This window comes from Pelodiscus sinensis, chromosome 4 (assembly GCF_052426305.1).
Source record: "Pelodiscus sinensis isolate ZL-2025 chromosome 4, ASM5242630v1, whole genome shotgun sequence".
NCBI lineage: Eukaryota > Metazoa > Chordata > Testudines > Trionychidae > Pelodiscus > Pelodiscus sinensis.
In genome coordinates, this window is record NC_143055.1 from 22456109 (window position 1) to 22474411 (window position 18303).

Consider the following 18303-nt stretch of genomic DNA (forward strand, 5'->3'; position numbering starts at 1 on the left):
CAGATATGTGTTTAAAGCCTGGCTGTTGTCCTATCAGTCACTGGCGCTAGCACTGGAGGAATTAGCCTACTCAATGTGTCAGCTGCACAGGTAAGATGTAAGTAAAATTTAATGAATTAATCCTCCACAGAATATGGTTGCTTGCTATTTGTGGTACTTCTTTCTATGTGATGCCAGTACATTTAATATCCTTTCTTAAGGTTTTCTGCTGGGTCTTCCTTGGCCTTCCTCACTTTTTCTTTTCTTCCTCAGGTACCCATTTCAATGCTTGTTTAGCATGTCTTCCATCTTCCTTATGGTGCACATATCTAACCCACCTGGGTGTTATTTCTTTGATGTTTTCATATATGTTGTGCTCTGCTAGGCCCCTTAATCTCATATTAAATAATTAATTAGGGTGAGAGTGTGTGTGTGTGTGTGTGTGTGTTTGATTACCAACCCCAGGTGCATCATGCACTTTTTAGCCTTGTCAATGTGAGAAGGCCTGGCAACACCCCATAATGCCCTTCTCAGAAGCATTTTGAACCAGCTACATTTACCTCCAGAGAAAGACTCAGAATTTTTCTTTAATCTATGACGTCTACCTATCCAAATTGGTTTTACATACAGGAGTATGAAGAGCGTAAGAGAGGGATCAGCTAGTCCCATAGCATGCCCCTCTTGCCAGGCCAACTTAGATTTGCCTCATGACTAAGCCCAGCTGTGAATCTCCATGGGAACTGGCTGCACACTCATGGATCTAATGTTCAGATGTCCTTGCTTCTGCCCGACTGTCCCTCTGTCTCCTCACAGCTTACTTGTGGTGTGGAGAGCATAATCAGCCACCTTGCCCCATTTGGGTGCATGATTCTGTGTTTTAGCTACTACACTGGACTGTCCTCACCCCCAATCACATCATAAAATGTAAAACTGTCAAATACTGCTTTGGGAGACCCCAGCAATATTTTTTGTCAGCAATGGGTTATCATAATGGATTACATATTTGACTGAAGGAATTGATGGCCCCTAGACACAAACAATTTTATTTTTCATGAGATACAGAAACAATAGAGCCCTCCCATGTTATCAGCTGTCATAGTGTGTGAAAAGGATAAATAAATAATGTTACAAGTATGGAATCAGAAATCAACATGACTTGTCTAAGGATGACATGTTCCACTTTTGTAGTAAGCAAATAAAAATTAAAAGCAAAGAGTTAACATCCACAAATGCTGATTACGAAACTGAGCTGCATAAATTATGCATAATAATATTCAGCCATGAGAAAACAATGCTTAAAAGTTAGTAATCAGCAAACTCCTTTTTCTGGAAATATATTTTAAACCATATATTTGTTTTTTTAAACCAAACCTGCAACAACAGCAGCAACAAAATCTTTTGGAATCCCCTCAACTTTAAGCAGGGCATGTTACTAAAAGGAATTTGTGACTAAGTTTGTCTTCATAAAGGATGTTTCCCACTTCCACACCCTCATGCTTATCTCCATGAAGAGGCTGTAGATCTTGTCATCTCACCTCCCATCTTGGCATAGGCAAGATGGCAAAGACTTCTGCCCTTCTCTATTATTCTTGACTTGTATTCAGTAGCAACAGGGACATGAACCGAGTCCCTATTGTGTAAAGTGCTGTACAAACACAAGCCTCTGTCCCAAAAAACTTGTCATTTAACTAGTACCTCAGCAAAGATGTGTAAAGTATAAGTCTTTGTGCAAATTAATGTTCGTTTTAAATCAATAGCATTCAAACTGAACAAGTAACCAGTGCCTCTCTATTGCCTTGTCTATATTCCAATTTGCACCACTTTAACTACAAGTATGTTTTAAAAACCAAAGTAGCTACATCAGCCCCAAACTCTCTATGGACAATTTTCATTTGATTTAAACCTGGTTTAAATTATATTGACTCATTGTTACATAAATCATTAATCTTATTTAAATCTGGTTTGTATTACAGAAATGTAGGGCTGGAAGGGACGTTGAGAGGTCATCTAGCTCAGCCTCCTGCACTGACACATGACCAAATAAATCTACATCACCCCCGACAGGCATAGGTGCTGAACCCAAGGGTGCTACTGCACCCCTGCCTGAAGTGGTTTCCATTATATATGTGGTTTGCAGAGTAATTCAACTCCACTATTCAATTGTTCCAGCACCCCTGCTGACAGATGCTTTTCTAATTTGTTCTGCATGAAGCAAAAACAAGCCATGCTTAAACTGGTTTAACAGTATCCACACAAGATGGTGCACCATTTTAACCAAACTGGTTTTAAAATCAAAGGTTTGTTTAAACAAATACAGCTTTCCATATAGCCAGACTCAGATTGCTAGATTGCTTTATCCCAGTTGAACACAAACCAGAGCAGGAACAGGGCAAATGCTGTCCTGCTAGAGAAGAGGTCTGGAGGAGGTGGGCTCCTATTGATTTGAGCAGCAGGACCTTTGTGTCTGGGTGCCCTTGCTCCTTATGTGCAGGCTTTATGCAAGGACAGTTTGGGACTAAGAGATGGACTGTAGGGATTACCCTGGCCTTTAGAATAACTGGTAAAATAAGAGGTCATTGACCTGTGTGCTATAAGTATTGCAGCACAAAGTTCATGTGTCAGGGATGCCAGTCATCTGCATTGCCTGAGAAATTGATGCTGAAATACCAGGTAATGAACATCCTGTATTGATTTGGTATAGGACTCAGGACACAATGAAACAGGTAGAGGTGTCATTTAATAAGCATCAGAGCCCTGGAGGAGATAGCATCCCTTCACATCCCTCTCTCCATCTTCGACTCCACGAGGACCAGGCTTGCAGCTCCCACCTCAACCCCTCATTTCCCCACCAGGAGGCTACTGCCCCTCAGGGTAAACCCCCCCCTCCCAGTACTTGCTTGTTCCCAGGCAGAATCCATAGCGGCCAGTAGCCTGCTCCGTCCTATGCCCCTCTGTCCCCAAGAAAACCCCCAATCCCTTCATGTCTTACAGCTCACCTGATCCTTCCTGGGCGCCAAGAGCTGCTCCCTCCTTCGCCCTCATCCCTTCTGAAATCTGGTGCTGGGCTCTCGTGACAACCCCCCTCCCCTCCACACACACTCCGTGGTCCCCCGCGCCTCCCCTCTTGCAACTCCTTAGTGTCCTGGGTGGCTCTGGTTCCCTCTTACAGCCCCCCCCCCCCGCACGAATGGCCCTGCCCTTTCCTCCTGCAAGCCCCCTCCCCAAGTGCTCGAGCCGCTTACCTGGGCCACCCTGTCCCAGGGAGATGTGTCCATAGGGCGCTGCAGCGCCCGACGCCGCTTTGCCCTTTCAGGGAGCAGCGCGCGGTCCCCACCACCTGCCCCGGGCCGAGAACCGGGGCTGCGCCCCCCTCCCTCCTTTGTTCTGCCTGGCTCCGCCTCCCCCCCCCGCGCGGCCGGCTCATTGGTCAGCGGAGCCGTCCGTCTGGGCCGGCTCTGGCACGTGTGAATGATACTCCCCGAGCGTGTGGGGCTCGCTCGCTGCAGCTGCCTCCTCCTCCTCTCCCCCACCCCTTCCCCGGTCCTGGAGCGGAGCTGCTCCCCGCCCGCTCCCCATTGTTGCTCCGAGGCTCTAGGCAGGCGCCCGGCTCGCTGCGGAGAACTGCGGCAGGACACGGCTCGAGGTAGGAAGAGTCTCTGCGGCTGCAGCGCTCGCCCGGTCCTCTGCCCCTCTCCCGGCTCGCTGCTTGCAACCCTCCCCCGCCGCCGCCCCAGGAGCCGCTGGGCTCAGCCCCCGGGGCTCTGCCACCAGCAAGCGGCTCGCGCTGCTCCTCCAGGCAGCCCCTGTACGCAGCCCGGGCGGGAAGGGTTTTGGAAGGCGCCCAGCGCCGAGACGAAAAGTCTCTCCCTGGGTTGGCCGGGGGAAGCACATGGGAAACGCTGAGCTGGAGCTAGAGCATCAGGCGGCCGCGGTTCATCTGTTACTGGTTCCCCCTTGCAAGATCCCGGACCCTGGGCTTTCCCTCCCCGCTTTTCTCTTGACTCCGGCGCTGTTACATGATGCAACCCTTGCGTAGGGGTTGAAATAGCACAAATCTGGGTCGAGCTCCTCACAGAGGCTGCCATCTGGTTGTGATCCTTGTGACTCAGATGTGCGGCGCACGGCCCCAGCCTGTCTGACGGGCTGCCCCAGCTCAGAGCGGCGGCTGCTTTGCACGGCAGTGGGTTTCATTGACCCACCCCCCATCTGGGACTGTGTGTGTGTGAGGGGAGAGGGGGGAGTCCATCCCGGATTTGTCATTTCAACCCGTTTCAGCCCAGGGGATAGATTGCATCATGTGACAGTGCCGGAGTCAGTCAGGGCGAAGGGGAAAAAAAACCATCTTTCCAGACCTATCCCCACCAATACATGATCCCCTCCCTTGTATTTCCTGTTTAACGGAGAGGTTAAAACTAAAATGCAGCCGTGTGATTGGTAGAAAGATGTTCAGTTCACAGCGACGTATTTTGATTTCTTCCACTGGGATTTTTTTTTAAAAAAAACCTCAAATTTTACTTCGTGGGTTCTATTTGGAGAATAGGTGAAATTTCTCAAAGATTTAGCCTGTTGGAAAATAAATAATGAGGCAACAGAGAGAGATGTTTGGGGCCAAGAAGATTGTACAAAAATTAGAGAATGTGCAGAGAGTCCAAAGACTTCCAATATGCTCTATTGGCCTTGAGAAAGGAAGGGATTCACCTATCTGGAGGGTAATATGGAGGAATATACCCACATATCAGAGTTATCAGCTTTGTTCTCCATAGATGTTAGGGATGGAAAAAGATGTTTGGCTTTTCCAGCATCTCCCATTTGTTTCATCAGTGTTTATTCCTCATACTTCAAAGACTTCAGTTTTTCAAGGTTGGACCATGGGTGATAGTTTCAAGCAGAATCAGAATATACAATAATGAAGCAGACCCTGAATGCAGAGAGATCCCTTTAAAAACATTGTGCTGTGAACTTGTGGGCATGCCAGCCTCACCTCTCTATACATTTCTGTTGATATTACCTGTACTCTTTGTTTTTCTCTCTAGGAGAAAATTCTATTCTGACATGGGGTGCTCTATTGTTAATGATGTTTTTCACAAATAGAGAACCCCTCTCTCCCATACACAGCCTTGCGGTACTATCCAACTACTGTTGGATGGCAGTAACACCTCTGAGATGCTGAAAAAGTGTCCAGGGAAATGTGAGGTCAATTTTTCTGTGTCAGGTATATGAAGCCATGGCAGATGGGAAAAGGTATCAGCTGGTTTGGCAGCTGGTAGTTTGGTTGAAATACTTAGCAATCTAGGAATACTTTACCCATCACTCCTCTGTTGGGTATCCTTCAGTCATCTCCTATGCCTCCTGGTGGCCTTCTAGGAGAAAGCTGTTCAGATACCTTGTTTTCATTCAAAACAAAACAAAACAAACCATAGGACGAAGTTTAGGGCATTGGGCATTAGGTTGAGTGTATGGTAAGTAGGCAAATGATTGGGCTGTTTAATTCATGTTTTTGTACTTAAAACACTCTAAAATCCTTTTATTGGTAGCCTCTTCAAAAGAGAGATCTACCTTTCTATCTAGAAAGATCAGTTACATGATTCAAGAATAACCAGTTACTCTGGATATATTTCTGTGTTTCCACTTAATCATCACTGTGTTTATTGATTATTCACTGAGAACACATAATTGGCAGGTATCTAGGTTAATGTACTTCTATAGGCAATGGTGTTAAGTTTTTCAAAGAAGCCCATATTCGATTCACACCAAATAGAAAAACAGAGCTGGACTTGGGCTCTGTAAGGCTACTATGAACATTGAAACAGTGGCCTTGTGTATCTAACAACATAACTTGGAGAAATATACCTATTTTAAGTTCTTTGTCCATTCATGTGCTCTTGTGAATTGAGGAAGAGTCCCTGTAGTTGTATGGCATCTTAGGCTGGCCTTGTAGAGTACTAGAAATTTTTTTAGGAAACTCTGAGATCTTGCATTTATATCTCTCGTGGAAAAGCAACAGTAAAAACTTAAATGCATATTAACCAAATCAGAGCAAGACGATCAAAGAAAAGAATAATGAAAACACTTATTTTTCTACCTGGGAATGGGTCACATTCTACCTGTAGTTGGGTTATTGGGATGGCATAAGAGCCTGTAAAAGTGGCTTGATTTGTATTGTTTCTTTCGGGATGCTTAGAGGAAGAGGTTGGGAAATAATCAGAACAAAAGGTGATATAAGGATAGAGTGGGTCAAATCTTCAAACAAGTGCAGCTGTGCTATCAAGGGCAGACTGTGACTTGAAAGTATGCATGATGCACTAAAGTCTGATCCTGTAAGCTGCTGTACACCCTCAATTCCTATTGAAGACAATGTGAGGGCAGATCTACTCCTACCAGAAGATTGGTGCTGCAGCAATTGATCCCCTTAGAGTCAATTTAGGATCACTGATCATTGACTCTGGTACTCCACCAGAACAAGAAGTGTAAGGGGAGTTGACAGGAAAGTTTCTCCCATCAATCCCACACTGGTGTCAACTCAATTCTAAGGTATGTTGACTCTAACTGTGCTATTCATGTAGCTGGAATTGTGTACCTTAGGTCCACATTACCTCCTAGTGTAGATGTTCCCTGAGTTAATGACACTCCACTCATTTTGGAAGTGGCCCTGGGAGAATATACTATGCCGTGGGGCAAATTTATCAACATTGTTTCCTAGGCTGTGCTAGAAAATGGTTAGTTTAACTTTGTTGTTCGGGGCTGTGAAAAATCTATCCTCTGAGTAGTATAGTTAAGCCAACCTAACCTTCACTAGGTTGATGGAAGCATTCCTCTGTTAACCTAGCTACTGTCTCTTGGGCAGGTAGATTGCCTTCACTGACAGGATTATCTACACCAGTGTTCTCTGTAAGCTGTGTGCTTGTGTGGTCAGGCTGATTAGCAGAGTGCCCACCACTAGGTTTTGTGTTTCTGTTGGTGGTGTACATTTGCATAGGCCTTTTTGCCCATAAAATATATTCTGCACATGCATGAAAAAGGTTAGAGGGAACATTGGTCTACACTGAACACTGAGGTGGTGCAGTGCTAGAATTTTAAGTGTAGACAGGCCGTCTATTGTATATTGTACTGCTGTGCCTATCAAGATAAGTAGGGGGAAACATTACTGTAAAGGATTGCTTTTGGCTTTTCTTTTATAAAGAAAAATACAAGTGCCTTGAGAGTAGACAGTATGTGGTTGCTAGTATAACTGACACAAATGAATAGAAACTGACTTTAAAAAACAAAAGTCCTGCATAAACTAGAAAAGATAATCTGCTTGCTTTTAAAAAAGTAAAAAGCAATAAATAAAAATGCACCAATTGTTTGGTTATGAGTTCTGAGACAATTCTGGGATCTCTGTTTTCTGATGGCCTGTTGCCTTGGGCATATCTTTGCCAGGACATGTTTCAGAACTGAGTGGTGATAGCACTTTTGTTCCAGGGCAGATGCAGATAATCTCTGCACTTTTGCCAAAGACACTGAATGCTAAATTTTAAAAAAATCCCATTAATCAGTAATAAGCATCAGAAATCAGTGCACCTAGTGATTTCAGTTTAATATGTATTGTTCCCGATGTCTCAGAGACTGGGTATTTTACCCCTCAGTGGGTGAATATAGCATTTGTGCATGTGAGGTAATTGTGGTGAACTGTACTGAATATACATTATTCATTAGGGACCTGTCATCATATCAGGTTTGTGAATCCCTGAAGTCACTATTCTTTTCCTAATCATAGCTAAACATTTATAGAACACAAGAACTTGCTGTATTTCTGCTTGACTGGCTGACCAGTCTTCTGGTTCATTTATATCCTCACCTGGTAGCCACTGCTAAGAAATGGGCCCTATAGAATTCAGAAGCTTGGCCTATTTCATAAATCCACAGTAACAAAACTAGCACTGTGATATTTAATAGAATATTTATAATTGCATATTATCTTTATGGGGAAAAAAAGAGAAACTAAAAGCTACTTAATGGGTCACATTTTTGTAAAATTAACAAATAAAATTAAGACCTCTAAACTTGAGTGATAGGAATGATTTGTTTGTCCAATAAAAGTCTCATTACCTAGTTGGCTTAATTTTTAAAAAGATGAATTACAGATGCTAAGCAACTTAGAATCTTAACCAGTGTTTGAGTTATGCTTCCTTATCATGGTAATGTCATTGTTCTAAAAGGGGAGTGGAAGATGTGAAGAGGGAGACTATAATTTACATTGTTACTAGCAATTCGCCTATGTGGTTAAATTGCTTAGGCAATCCTTATCAAGATCAGCTGCAAACTAGCAATTAAGGCGTGGCCTTCATAGAATTTACTCCTGTAGTCATCAATCAGATAGGACGTGATAAAGCTTTGTACCATATCTGGGTGGCTCACAGACCACATGCTGTCTTGTCTGGGGAGCAAAACAAAGGGAACCACTGTAGGTTTTGAATTAAACAAAACAAACAAGTGTGAGCTTTCCCCATTTCTGCTAAGTTCACTGACAGATTTTGACTTTTACATCGTGCTACTGGTCTGGTCTAATAAAATGAAACACTTTTTAAATCAATATGACAGACCTGCATGAGACACTTACAAAATGCAGTTTTATTGATGAATCGTTCACAAAGCCTTCATTGCATCTTCTGCCTTCCACAGTCAATACAGCTCAATCTTAACTGCAAGTAGAGTGCTATTTTATTTAGGGATGTTAAATTGAATTTAATCAGCGAATCGAGTAGTCGATGGAATGTCCATCGAGTAGTCGATAAGGGAGGAAACTCCTGAGCCACAGCAGGGTTAGCTCCCAGCCCCAGGAACTAACCTCACTGTAGCTCTGCCTTTTTAATGTATTAAGAGCTACTAGGCTCTTAATACTGTACATTTAAAAGACAGCCACAGTACCTGGTGTCTTTCCCTCTCCCAGCCCCCGCCCCCCACTCCCTGCTACACCTCTGCTTCCCCTGTGGAGACGGTGCTGGGAGGAACTGGGTTTTAAGCCTGCTTTCCACACACCCCCCCCCCAGCACCGGCTCCTTCCCCCCCTTGCTGCCTCTTTCTGACAGAGGCAGCAAGGGCGGGGGAAGAGACTACTCAAGTCACTACTCGACTACCTGATAAATATATGCACTAGTTGCTTACATCTGTAATTTTCTTAAGAACGGATCAGTGTGATTTTTTTGTTTATTTTCAAATACTTGGTGCAAATATCAGTGGTGCAAGTAAATTAAAACTTTTGTAATGTGCTTGCTCTTAAATTATTTAATGCATTTTTTAAAGAGATTAGAATTTATGAATGCGTGTTAGAATTTATAGGATTGCGTTGGGGTTGGTTATTGCCTTAGCAAATGTATCTATGGCATTGTGGCCGTGGGCAGCTGATGTAGTTCTGAGAGCATGGAACTAGAAGTATATGTTGTAAACTTCATTCAGCACTGGTGACAACTGTGTGAGTACATGACAGCACGTTGTGATGAGAATGTGTGGAAAAGATGATCCTGCTGTGAGATCCTCTGACTAGGAGTTATGTACATTAGAAACAATGGACTTAGTAGCTCACCTTGAACTGTTGCAGGGCAGTATGGTGATGTCCTTTCTCTCTCTACATGCACCCTCCCCTCTTCTCTATGCAAACATTCTTTGTTCTTAACACTTTTGAATTTTTCTCTCTCTTTGGGCCTGGGTGGCTGATGAATTAATTTCAATTTAATTACATTTTCATTTCTCCTTTTTTTCCCTTGTTTTTTTTTAAGACCTTTGAGAGTTTGGCAGGGATTTCCTTTGGCATTCTGAAGGGAAGGAGGAACCCTAAGCTCAAGAGGCCCAGTATAAAAATCTTTGGTTGACACCAGTTAGCAAAGTGTGTTTTTGTGGTCCTAGCCTCCTGTTTAGCTCTCCCATCCACCAGAACTTATACAGTACTGACAGGCGGGTTTCTAGTCTCTCCATCAGGGTACTAACACTGTAGCATGACCTCATAAAAGAGGTTTTTTACCCCCATTTGAGTTTGGACAGTGGGGGTTTGGAGAAAGAAACAATCTATTAAAAAAGCTGCCACAAAGACTGCCCTTTCCCTCTACTCAGTGGTCCCCAACCTTTTGGGGCTGCCAGGCGCCTGGGGGCAGGGCCGCTTACGCGCTGCGCGTATGGGGGCGGGGCCACTCACAGGCCACGTGACTGGGGGCGGGGCCAAGCATGCGCCGCACGCCCGAGGCCGGCAGCGGCATGTGCTGTGATCCCGGGCAGGGGCTGCCTAGGTTCCGCACAGCCGGGGCCGGTGCGGGCACGCGCGGCGCCGCCGGGGCCGGGGCCAGGGCCGGCAAGGGCACGCGCGGCGCCGCCGGGGCCGGGGCCAGGGCCGGCAAGGGCACGCGCGGCGCCGCCGGGGCCGGGGCCAGGGCACGCGCGGCGCCGCCGGGGGCGGGGCCGGGGCCAGGGCCAGGGCACGCGCGGCGCCGCCGGGGGCGGGGCCGGGGCCAGGGCACGCGCGGCGCCGCCGGGGGCGGGGCCGGGGCCAGGGCACGCGCGGCGCCGCCGGGGGCGGGGCCGGGGCCAGGGCACGCGCGGCGCACCCGGGGGTGGGGCCAGCGCCAGGGCCGGCAAGGGCACGCGCGGCGCACCCGGGGGCGGGGCCAGCGGCAAGGGCACGCGCGGCGCACCCGGGGGCGGGGCCAGCGCCAGGGCCGGCAAGGGCACGCGCGGCGCACCCGGGGGCGGGGCCAGCGCCAGGGCCGGCAAGGGCACGCGCGGCGCACCCGGGGGCGGGGCCAGCGCCAGGGCCGGCAAGGGCACGCGCGGCGCACCCGGGGGCGGGGCCAGCGCCAGGGCCGGCAAGGGCACGCGCGGCGCACCCGAGGGCGGGGCCAGCGCCAGGGCCGGCAAGGGCACGCGCGGCGCACCTGGGGCCAGGGCCGGCCATGCGCCCGAGGCTGGCACCTGCCACAGGCCCGGGGGCAGGGCCAGCCCAGATTGTTCCGCGGGCGCACGTAAAGGGCCCAGCGGGCACCATGGCGCCCGCGGGCACCGGGTTGGGGACCACGGCCTCTACTATTCAAACCATATCATTCCTTTTATTTCAAATTCTGTTGCTAGCTTCCTCTTGCTTCCTGCATTCAGTGCATACTTCTTGGCTGTGTCTACACTGGCATGAATTTCCGGAAATGCTTAAACCAGAATAGTTTTCGTTATAAGTATTTCCGGAAAAGGCCTTTTTCTGGAAAAGCGTCCATGGCCAATGTAGACGCGCTTTTCTGGAAAAGAGCCCCGAGCGTCATTTTCGCGATTGGGGCTTTTTTCCGGAAAAGACTACTGGGCTGTCTATGCTGGCCCTTTTCCGGAACAGTGTTCCGGAATAAGGACTTATGCCCGAGCGGGAGCAGAATAGTTTTTCCAGAATAGCGGCTGATTTTGTACAGTAAAGCATCGTTGCTTTTCCGGAAATTCAAGGGCCAGTGTAGACAGCTCGCAGCTTATTCCGGAAAAGCGGCTGATTTTCCGGAATAAGTGGCCCAGTGTAGACACAGCCCTTGTGTTCATCTTCTAGGATCAGCATAATTGAGAGAGTGTCCCTTACCTCTCTTCTTCCTTCTAGGGAATCTAGGCAGAGTCTTAGCTAAAAGGCATTTTCTTATAAGATGAGAGAATGGGAGTCAATTATGTCATACAAAGCTGCAATATCTAATTTCATCTTCCTATAGCACTGCATAGTATGTGAAGGCATGATGATGTTTATTGCAGACTCTATTGTCAGACAAGCTATTTGGCTGAGACCGGCCCCTGTTTCCTAAAATACATTTAAGGTATTGACCTTCTTGCTGGTTTTAAAAAAAATACTGCCCTGAACGGCTTGCTGGTTATGCTATTGGTTGAGAGAGGAGGATTTGAACTTATTTATTAAACTAGGCAAGTCTCAGCAGAAGCTATTTGCGTCACATGCCAGCAAATAAATTTGAAAAGGCATAATAAACAGATGTTGATGAGAAGTGTTTAAGAAGAGATGGTCACAAAAAACACTAAATATTTTTGCAAAAATACTTGCCCTCTTCCGTAAAACCTCTGAGGTTAATTTTCTAGTGAACAATGATTTGCTTTAATGAGGTTTCAAAGTCTGTCTGGGCTTCTGTGGTATAGAAATGTGACTTATTTTTTCCGTGATCCAGCAGCTCAGGTAAGGACTGTGTTAGCTGGGTGTAAATTAGAGGAAACCCTGAAGCTGTTTTAGTTTATGGTAAGGTACATGTAGTCAGGTAGTTTTCTGGTCAGCTCTGAGAGATAGGAGACAAAAAGGTGGAACTACAAGTCTAATCAGATCTTCCCTCTTCTTTTTACTTAAATATCACATTACTAAACAAGATCTCTTCAAAATGGAAAAAAAAATGTTCATTTAAAAAAACAAACCAAATATCTTCAGGATCTAGCCTTCTCAGATGTGTAGAGCTGTTCTACTTGGAGACTCCCACCCACACCATATGCTTAGAATGATGAAGAGCATTAAAAAAGCAATGAGATTCTCTTTGGTTCAGGGAATGCTAGGTGACAGCAGGCCCTTCAGGGAAAACCCTAACAACTCATTCAGACATGGAAGCCCAGGGTGTGATTTTGTTTTTATTGTAAGCACAATATAAAGCCAGCCTTAAATACCTTGGGGGAACTTCTTGACATAGCCAGTGTGAATAATTTTGGGTTGGACCTCATTGGCTTATACAAAACAACCACGTTTCCAAGTTCTTTGTTGAAAAAATATATTTGACAATCATGGTCTTATCTAAAACGGGGGAAAAAACAGCTGGGAAGGTACAACATTTTCCTTTTGAAAAATAAATAAAAGCAAAAACCAGAACAATCCCATAAACAAACCAACTAAATAAATACATCCAATCAAACAAAACACAAATACCTTTATGGAAAGGAAAAACAATTCCATCAGTTGAAGAGTTTGTTTGCTCACATGACTCCTCAGCTTTTCAGAAGTCCATGGGACTACTTGCTTTGCTGCATCAGGCCCTAGCCTTGTCCTCTCCTGCATTCCTTTGGCACCGTCTAGACTAGGACAACAGGTTGTGTTTTAAAATTACTTTGCTGGTCGTGGTTCAACCCTAGGTTAGTCTTTCTTTTAGTGGCAGGTTAGCATGTTTTAAAACCATGTATTTCCCTAGCTTTAGTTCATTTTCTCCTTTCTTCCCAATTCCATTGTTCAAGGAAGTAGGAAGCAAGACAGAAGGATAATCATTCTTCTTTCTTCTAGCTTCTGTGACACTGCTCAGCCTTGGCTCTCTGGGTTGCTCATAGAAAGGTGCAACTTTTTGACTCTCACACAAAAAAACAACACTGGCCTGTTTTTCTAAGGGACATTCAGATTATGATCTCCAGGAAGACTTGCTGAAGGAGTGGGAAAGGAGAGGTTTCTCAGCTATGGCTTCAGTCGTGGGGAAGCTATTTTTGTCTTTCAAGGATGCAGCTTTTCCCTGACGGTGATTGGTCAGGGCTGACTCCTCCAGGTGGAGAAACATATTGGTGAAGCTGTTCATATTTTTTTGTGTTTTTTTTTTTTTTACTATCTATACCCTCACTCTATGATGGGTAGAGCCCTGCAAATCCCTGGATATCCACTTTATATCCTCAGGAATCCACATCCATGGATGCAGATATCCATGGCTCATTTTTGTGGAATCAGATGCAGATACAAAATTTTGTATCCATCCTGGACTCTAGCAAAAGGAACATGTCTCCTCTCTGGAGAGGCTTGACTGTGATCCTGAGAGCATTATGCTGTACTGTAGACTGGGATTTAGACAGAAATCATGGAGAGCCACATTAGGTATGTAAGGAGTAACTGGTTACTCAGTAAGCATTGAGTTAGTGGCACACTTACCTGGATAACCAATTAACCTGTGCCTGACCCAGTCTGAGCAGCCCCTGCCTGTGGCATTGTGCTCAGCACAGCACAGCCCGGCCGGAGCAGCCTGGGGTGTGCCTGGTCAGGCTGGAGCAGCCTGCTGGGCCTGATTAACCGATGAAGCTTAATATGTACTTGGTGAACTTTTTAATTGTAATTTTACATCCCTAAGCCACACCCCAAATCAGCCAGTGAACTAGGGTTTCCTGCAGACAGTTGGCATAGCAATATGTGGAGGTGCTCTCACTCCATTATTAGGCAGCACTGCTGTCTGAAGGCCACCCCCGATCACTTCATTTTGACACTGTGAAACCCAGTGTTGAATATATTTGTTCAGGGCTTCCATGTCTCCCACTCATTTTTATGACCGTTACATTTGTTAGCATGTGTCTCCCTCTCTCTGCCCGTGTATCCTACTGAGGCTTTAATGTCAGTCAAGCAGTTAGTATGTTCTGGGAGTATTGTTGGGAAAGAAGGCCTTGTATGAGTCCCTGAGACAGTGGTGGGATGTAGCAGTTCTGCCAGCAGTACACTCACGCTGCTGCACAGTGTATATCTATCACACTGTACACACCCTGGCATGGACCTTCATGGATCTTTGTGATAATCTCGATGTGAGGAATGTGGTGCAGATACATCAGACCTTGAGGGAGAAGACCAGTTTCTGAGGTGCGTACTGAAGAAGACACAGGAAGCCATGATTTGAGCACGTTTCACCCGGATGTATGACACTGATGCTCCCTTGAGGGCTTTGTTATGGGGGTTGTGTTTGCTTCAGTTTGAGGAGACTATGGATTGCCAGCAGATTCATTATCTCTTGCTGCCTGGTGGTCATCCGATGACTGACTGTGCCAGGACCAGGACAGTAATGGTTTCCTTTTATAATCTTGTATACTTGCCTGAAATGCTGGTGAGGGATGAGCTGCACCTGTTTGAGTGGCAATGAGAAAAAGCATCTTGATGCCCCTCTCTTCTTACAGGAGCTCTGTTGTTGTGCCTGCAGGCAAGGGTGCCTTCTGACTTACAAAATCAGAGACCTACTTCCTTTCTCTGCTCACGTTATAACGTGACTGGAAGATTTACCCGGTGTTGTGTGGGTTCTTCACTCAAACAAGTTTTATTTTTCTTCATTTAAATCATTGGTCTGGGATGGGGCTGGAAATGAGGGGGTATAAGACAACCCCAGCCCTCTCTCGCCACAGCAGTTTGGGGCCATGTGAGAAGGCCTGTCCATGGCTGCTGCAGTTGCACAGTTGGGGGCGGAGTTGCTCAGTTGGAGGACAGACACACAGACTGACAGACACACACTCATACTCACTGAAATATATAGTGGATAGCTGTCCCTTTCTCTACCCAATGGAGTAGTTATAGCTGTCCCATCTCTGGCCCCTTGCTGCCCCTTGTGCTCATTCAGCAGTATAACTATCTCATCTGACAGACCCCTCCCCTTCCATTTTATGAGAAACAGTCTAATTCCAGTCACATCCCATTGCCCTGGCACAACCAGACCCTGACCTTGCTTTAAATTATGATAAGAGGAAGCTGCGTACCAAATTTGGTGGTCCTAGCTCTTACTATTTAGGAGGAAAAACTTAAACAACAAATAGACTAACAAAACATGTAGATGGTATCATGAGCTTTTGTGGGCACAACCCTCGAGTTCCTGAACAAATGGACTCACAGATGGACACACACAGGCTACGTCTACACTATGAGTTTCTCAGCAAAAAATATATTAATGAGGGACTCGTATGAATGAGTCATGATCTCATTTGCATATTTTCTGCTGATCGGTTTTTTCGCTAGGGTTTTTGTGCAAAAATAAGCAGTGTGGATGTTTTCTTTTTGCACAGAAACCCCTTTTCCCACAATATCGGTAAAGAGAGCAGCCTGCAGTTTTAAGCATCTGGAGCTGCAACAGGCAGCGAGCCCAGCCTGCCTTGGGGGTGTTGCAGGGATGCTGGCTGGGAGATGCGTAGGTGAGCGTCTCCTAGCCAAAGCCTGCCTCTGGTACCTCTGCCCCTCCTGCACTCCAACTCCCTCCCCCAGGTCACCATCCAAACCTGCTGTACCTCGCTGTCACAGGTCCCTCCCAAACCCTGTACCCCTTCGTGGCCCTTCCTCCAGGTCAGAATACTCTCCTGCTCCCATACTCCCTCCCTGACCTTACACCCCAATCCTCTGACCCAGGTCACAACCACCTACTTCATCCAAACTCCTTCTCAGAACTCACACTGTCTCCTGCACCCCAGTCCTTTACCCCGTGCGCCCTTCTGCACCCAACGTCCATCCTAGACCCTGCACCGTCTCCACAGAAAAGTGCAGTCCTTCATCACTTTCCAAAATCTTGAAGTGGCCCCCCACCAAAAATTAATTGCCCATCTCTGTTGTGAACAGTAGTTCTTTATAACCTAATCAGAACTGCAGATATGAATGAGAGGGCTACTGTATAATCCAAACAAGCAGATAATTGGGGCAGTCTGTTTACCAAATGGAAAAGAATCAAACTGGTAGTAAAAATACTATTTTCAAACTTCTAAATGAATGCTAAAAGCAACAGACACACACATATGAATGTAAAAACTCTGTTCATTGTGAGCACTTACTCACCGTATGTTTTCCTGTGTATTTTAAAGCGGCTAATAATGCTGTGGCAACATTATAACATTTAGTACCTATGCTTTTGCTTTGGGTTTAAATGTAATAAGAATGAAACATACCTTAGACCATACCTAATCCTTGTGTCATCAGAACTGTTGCCCCTTGTGTGTGAAAAAACACACCTATAATGACAGACATTTTGTTAACATAAGTAGTTGTGTGCACCACACTATATTGGCGGGAGATAGTCTCCTATCATCATAAGCATAACTGCTCTTTGACCTGGTTTTATTATGAAAACCTGAGTGCTCTCTCCCATCGGCATAATGCAGCTACACAAATGCTTTCACAGCAGCACAGCTGTATAATACAGCTATATTGCTATAAGCTTGTAAGTGTTGTAGACATGGCCTTAGGCCAGGCCTACTCTAGAGGACAATGTCAAACTCAGGTATGCAGCTGCAACTATGTGAATAGCCTAGCTATAGTTGAAGTATCTTAGTTCGCCTTATCATAGCATCCGCATTGCAGTGGATCAATGGAAAATACTCTCCCGTTGACTCCTCTTGCTCCTGTGGACTACCAATGTCAATGGGAGTGCAATCAGTGGTAGATTTAGTGGGTCTGTACTAGACCCACTAAATTGATTCTTGGGAGATCAATCCTTGCAGCAGTAAGTGTAAACCAGGCCTTAGAAGAACAGTAATTCTCCTTATGTGGGACCTCGTCCTGCCCTGATAGAAGTCTTTCCATTTACTTTAATGGTAGCAAGATCAGGCCTGGTAAATCAGCATGTATATAACTCTGAAATGGGACTGTGTAAATCTCTGAACTCTAACAGAGAAAATCCTCTGTGATTTTTTTTTTTTAAGTTTATCTTCTGTTAACATGTCTTATTGTGCATGTTGGCTATTGATTACTAGCCTTTGAGGATTATTAGACTCTCTGCTTCCAAGAACCCAATTATTTTCCTTTATCAGATCACAACATGAAAATTATATCATGAAATTAAAATTTTAACTGCATTCATTAGGCTCCCCATCCTGCATGATGAAAAGCTTGATTTTCATAAACCCATATGTTCTTTAATTTAAGGAATATGAGCCATATCCCATCCAACTGTAGCTTTCTGTAAAAGTCAGTGCTAAGATTTGAGACTATTGTACTATAATAGTATTTGGAAGGCAATATAATATGTAATTCTGTATAACCCTGGCAGCCTTGCATGTTCTCTCATTTATACACACGCACGTTATGAGAATCTTTCAAGGAAAGAAACATATATCATTCAAGATAAACACAAAACTTAATGTATCAGTGTTTGTTTTGCTGCATTGTTACCATGGATTCTCTTGTTATCAAGGAACTTTATAGAGCGGTCAGAATAACATTGGTCTCCAGCCTCCAGTTTTAACTGTACCAAAAATGGTAAAGCCAGCATCCTCATGTGACTGAATTGTGCCCCAAATTACCTTTGCAATACCCCCTTCACAGCTGTTGATCAGCGCTCTGTTTGGCATGTAGCTAGCTTCCATTGTGTGAGTAGCTGGCTCCTTTGTGAATTTTCATATAAAAGGTGGCTAAGAATGAGTGTCAGAACCATCCATGAGAGTGCACAGAAAACAGATGGAGGGGGCCCCCTGGGGTGGGGGAGTGTAGCCAGACACGAACCCCATCTTGTTTCCCCCCTCCCCCCCAGAGAGCAAGAGAAAGGCAGTCAGCCTTTGATGCCCTGGAAATGCAGGTGTGGTGCCTGTCCCTGACTCCACCATAAACAGAAACCAGACAGTAAATGGGCTAGCTGACGACTGGGAGGCTTCCCGTCC

The 18303-nt window shown here is 45.7% G+C and overlaps 1 protein-coding gene and 1 long non-coding RNA gene across 5 annotated transcripts in view; one reads left to right on the forward strand and one right to left on the reverse strand.

Annotated features, from left to right (window-relative positions):
• LOC106732368 (uncharacterized) overlaps positions 1–3448 on the reverse strand; it is a 29065-nt gene extending 25617 nt beyond the window's left edge. Inside the window, exon 1 of the long non-coding RNA XR_012904396.2 lies at positions 2976–3448. This is a non-coding gene — a long non-coding RNA (uncharacterized LOC106732368). The remainder of the gene's footprint in view (positions 1–2975) is intronic.
• The window catches only part of AFAP1 (actin filament associated protein 1), a 174912-nt gene continuing 160041 nt past the window's right edge, over positions 3433–18303 (forward strand). For 3 of the 4 annotated variants that reach the window (XM_006128231.5, XM_006128235.5, XM_089777792.1), the window contains exon 1: positions 3433–3622. In XM_006128231.5, coding sequence (XP_006128293.3) covers positions 3448–3622 — 175 coding nt within the window. In that variant the 5' untranslated portion in view covers positions 3433–3447. The remainder of the gene's footprint in view (positions 3623–18303) is intronic. The other variant, XM_089777790.1, reaches the window with a different exon arrangement.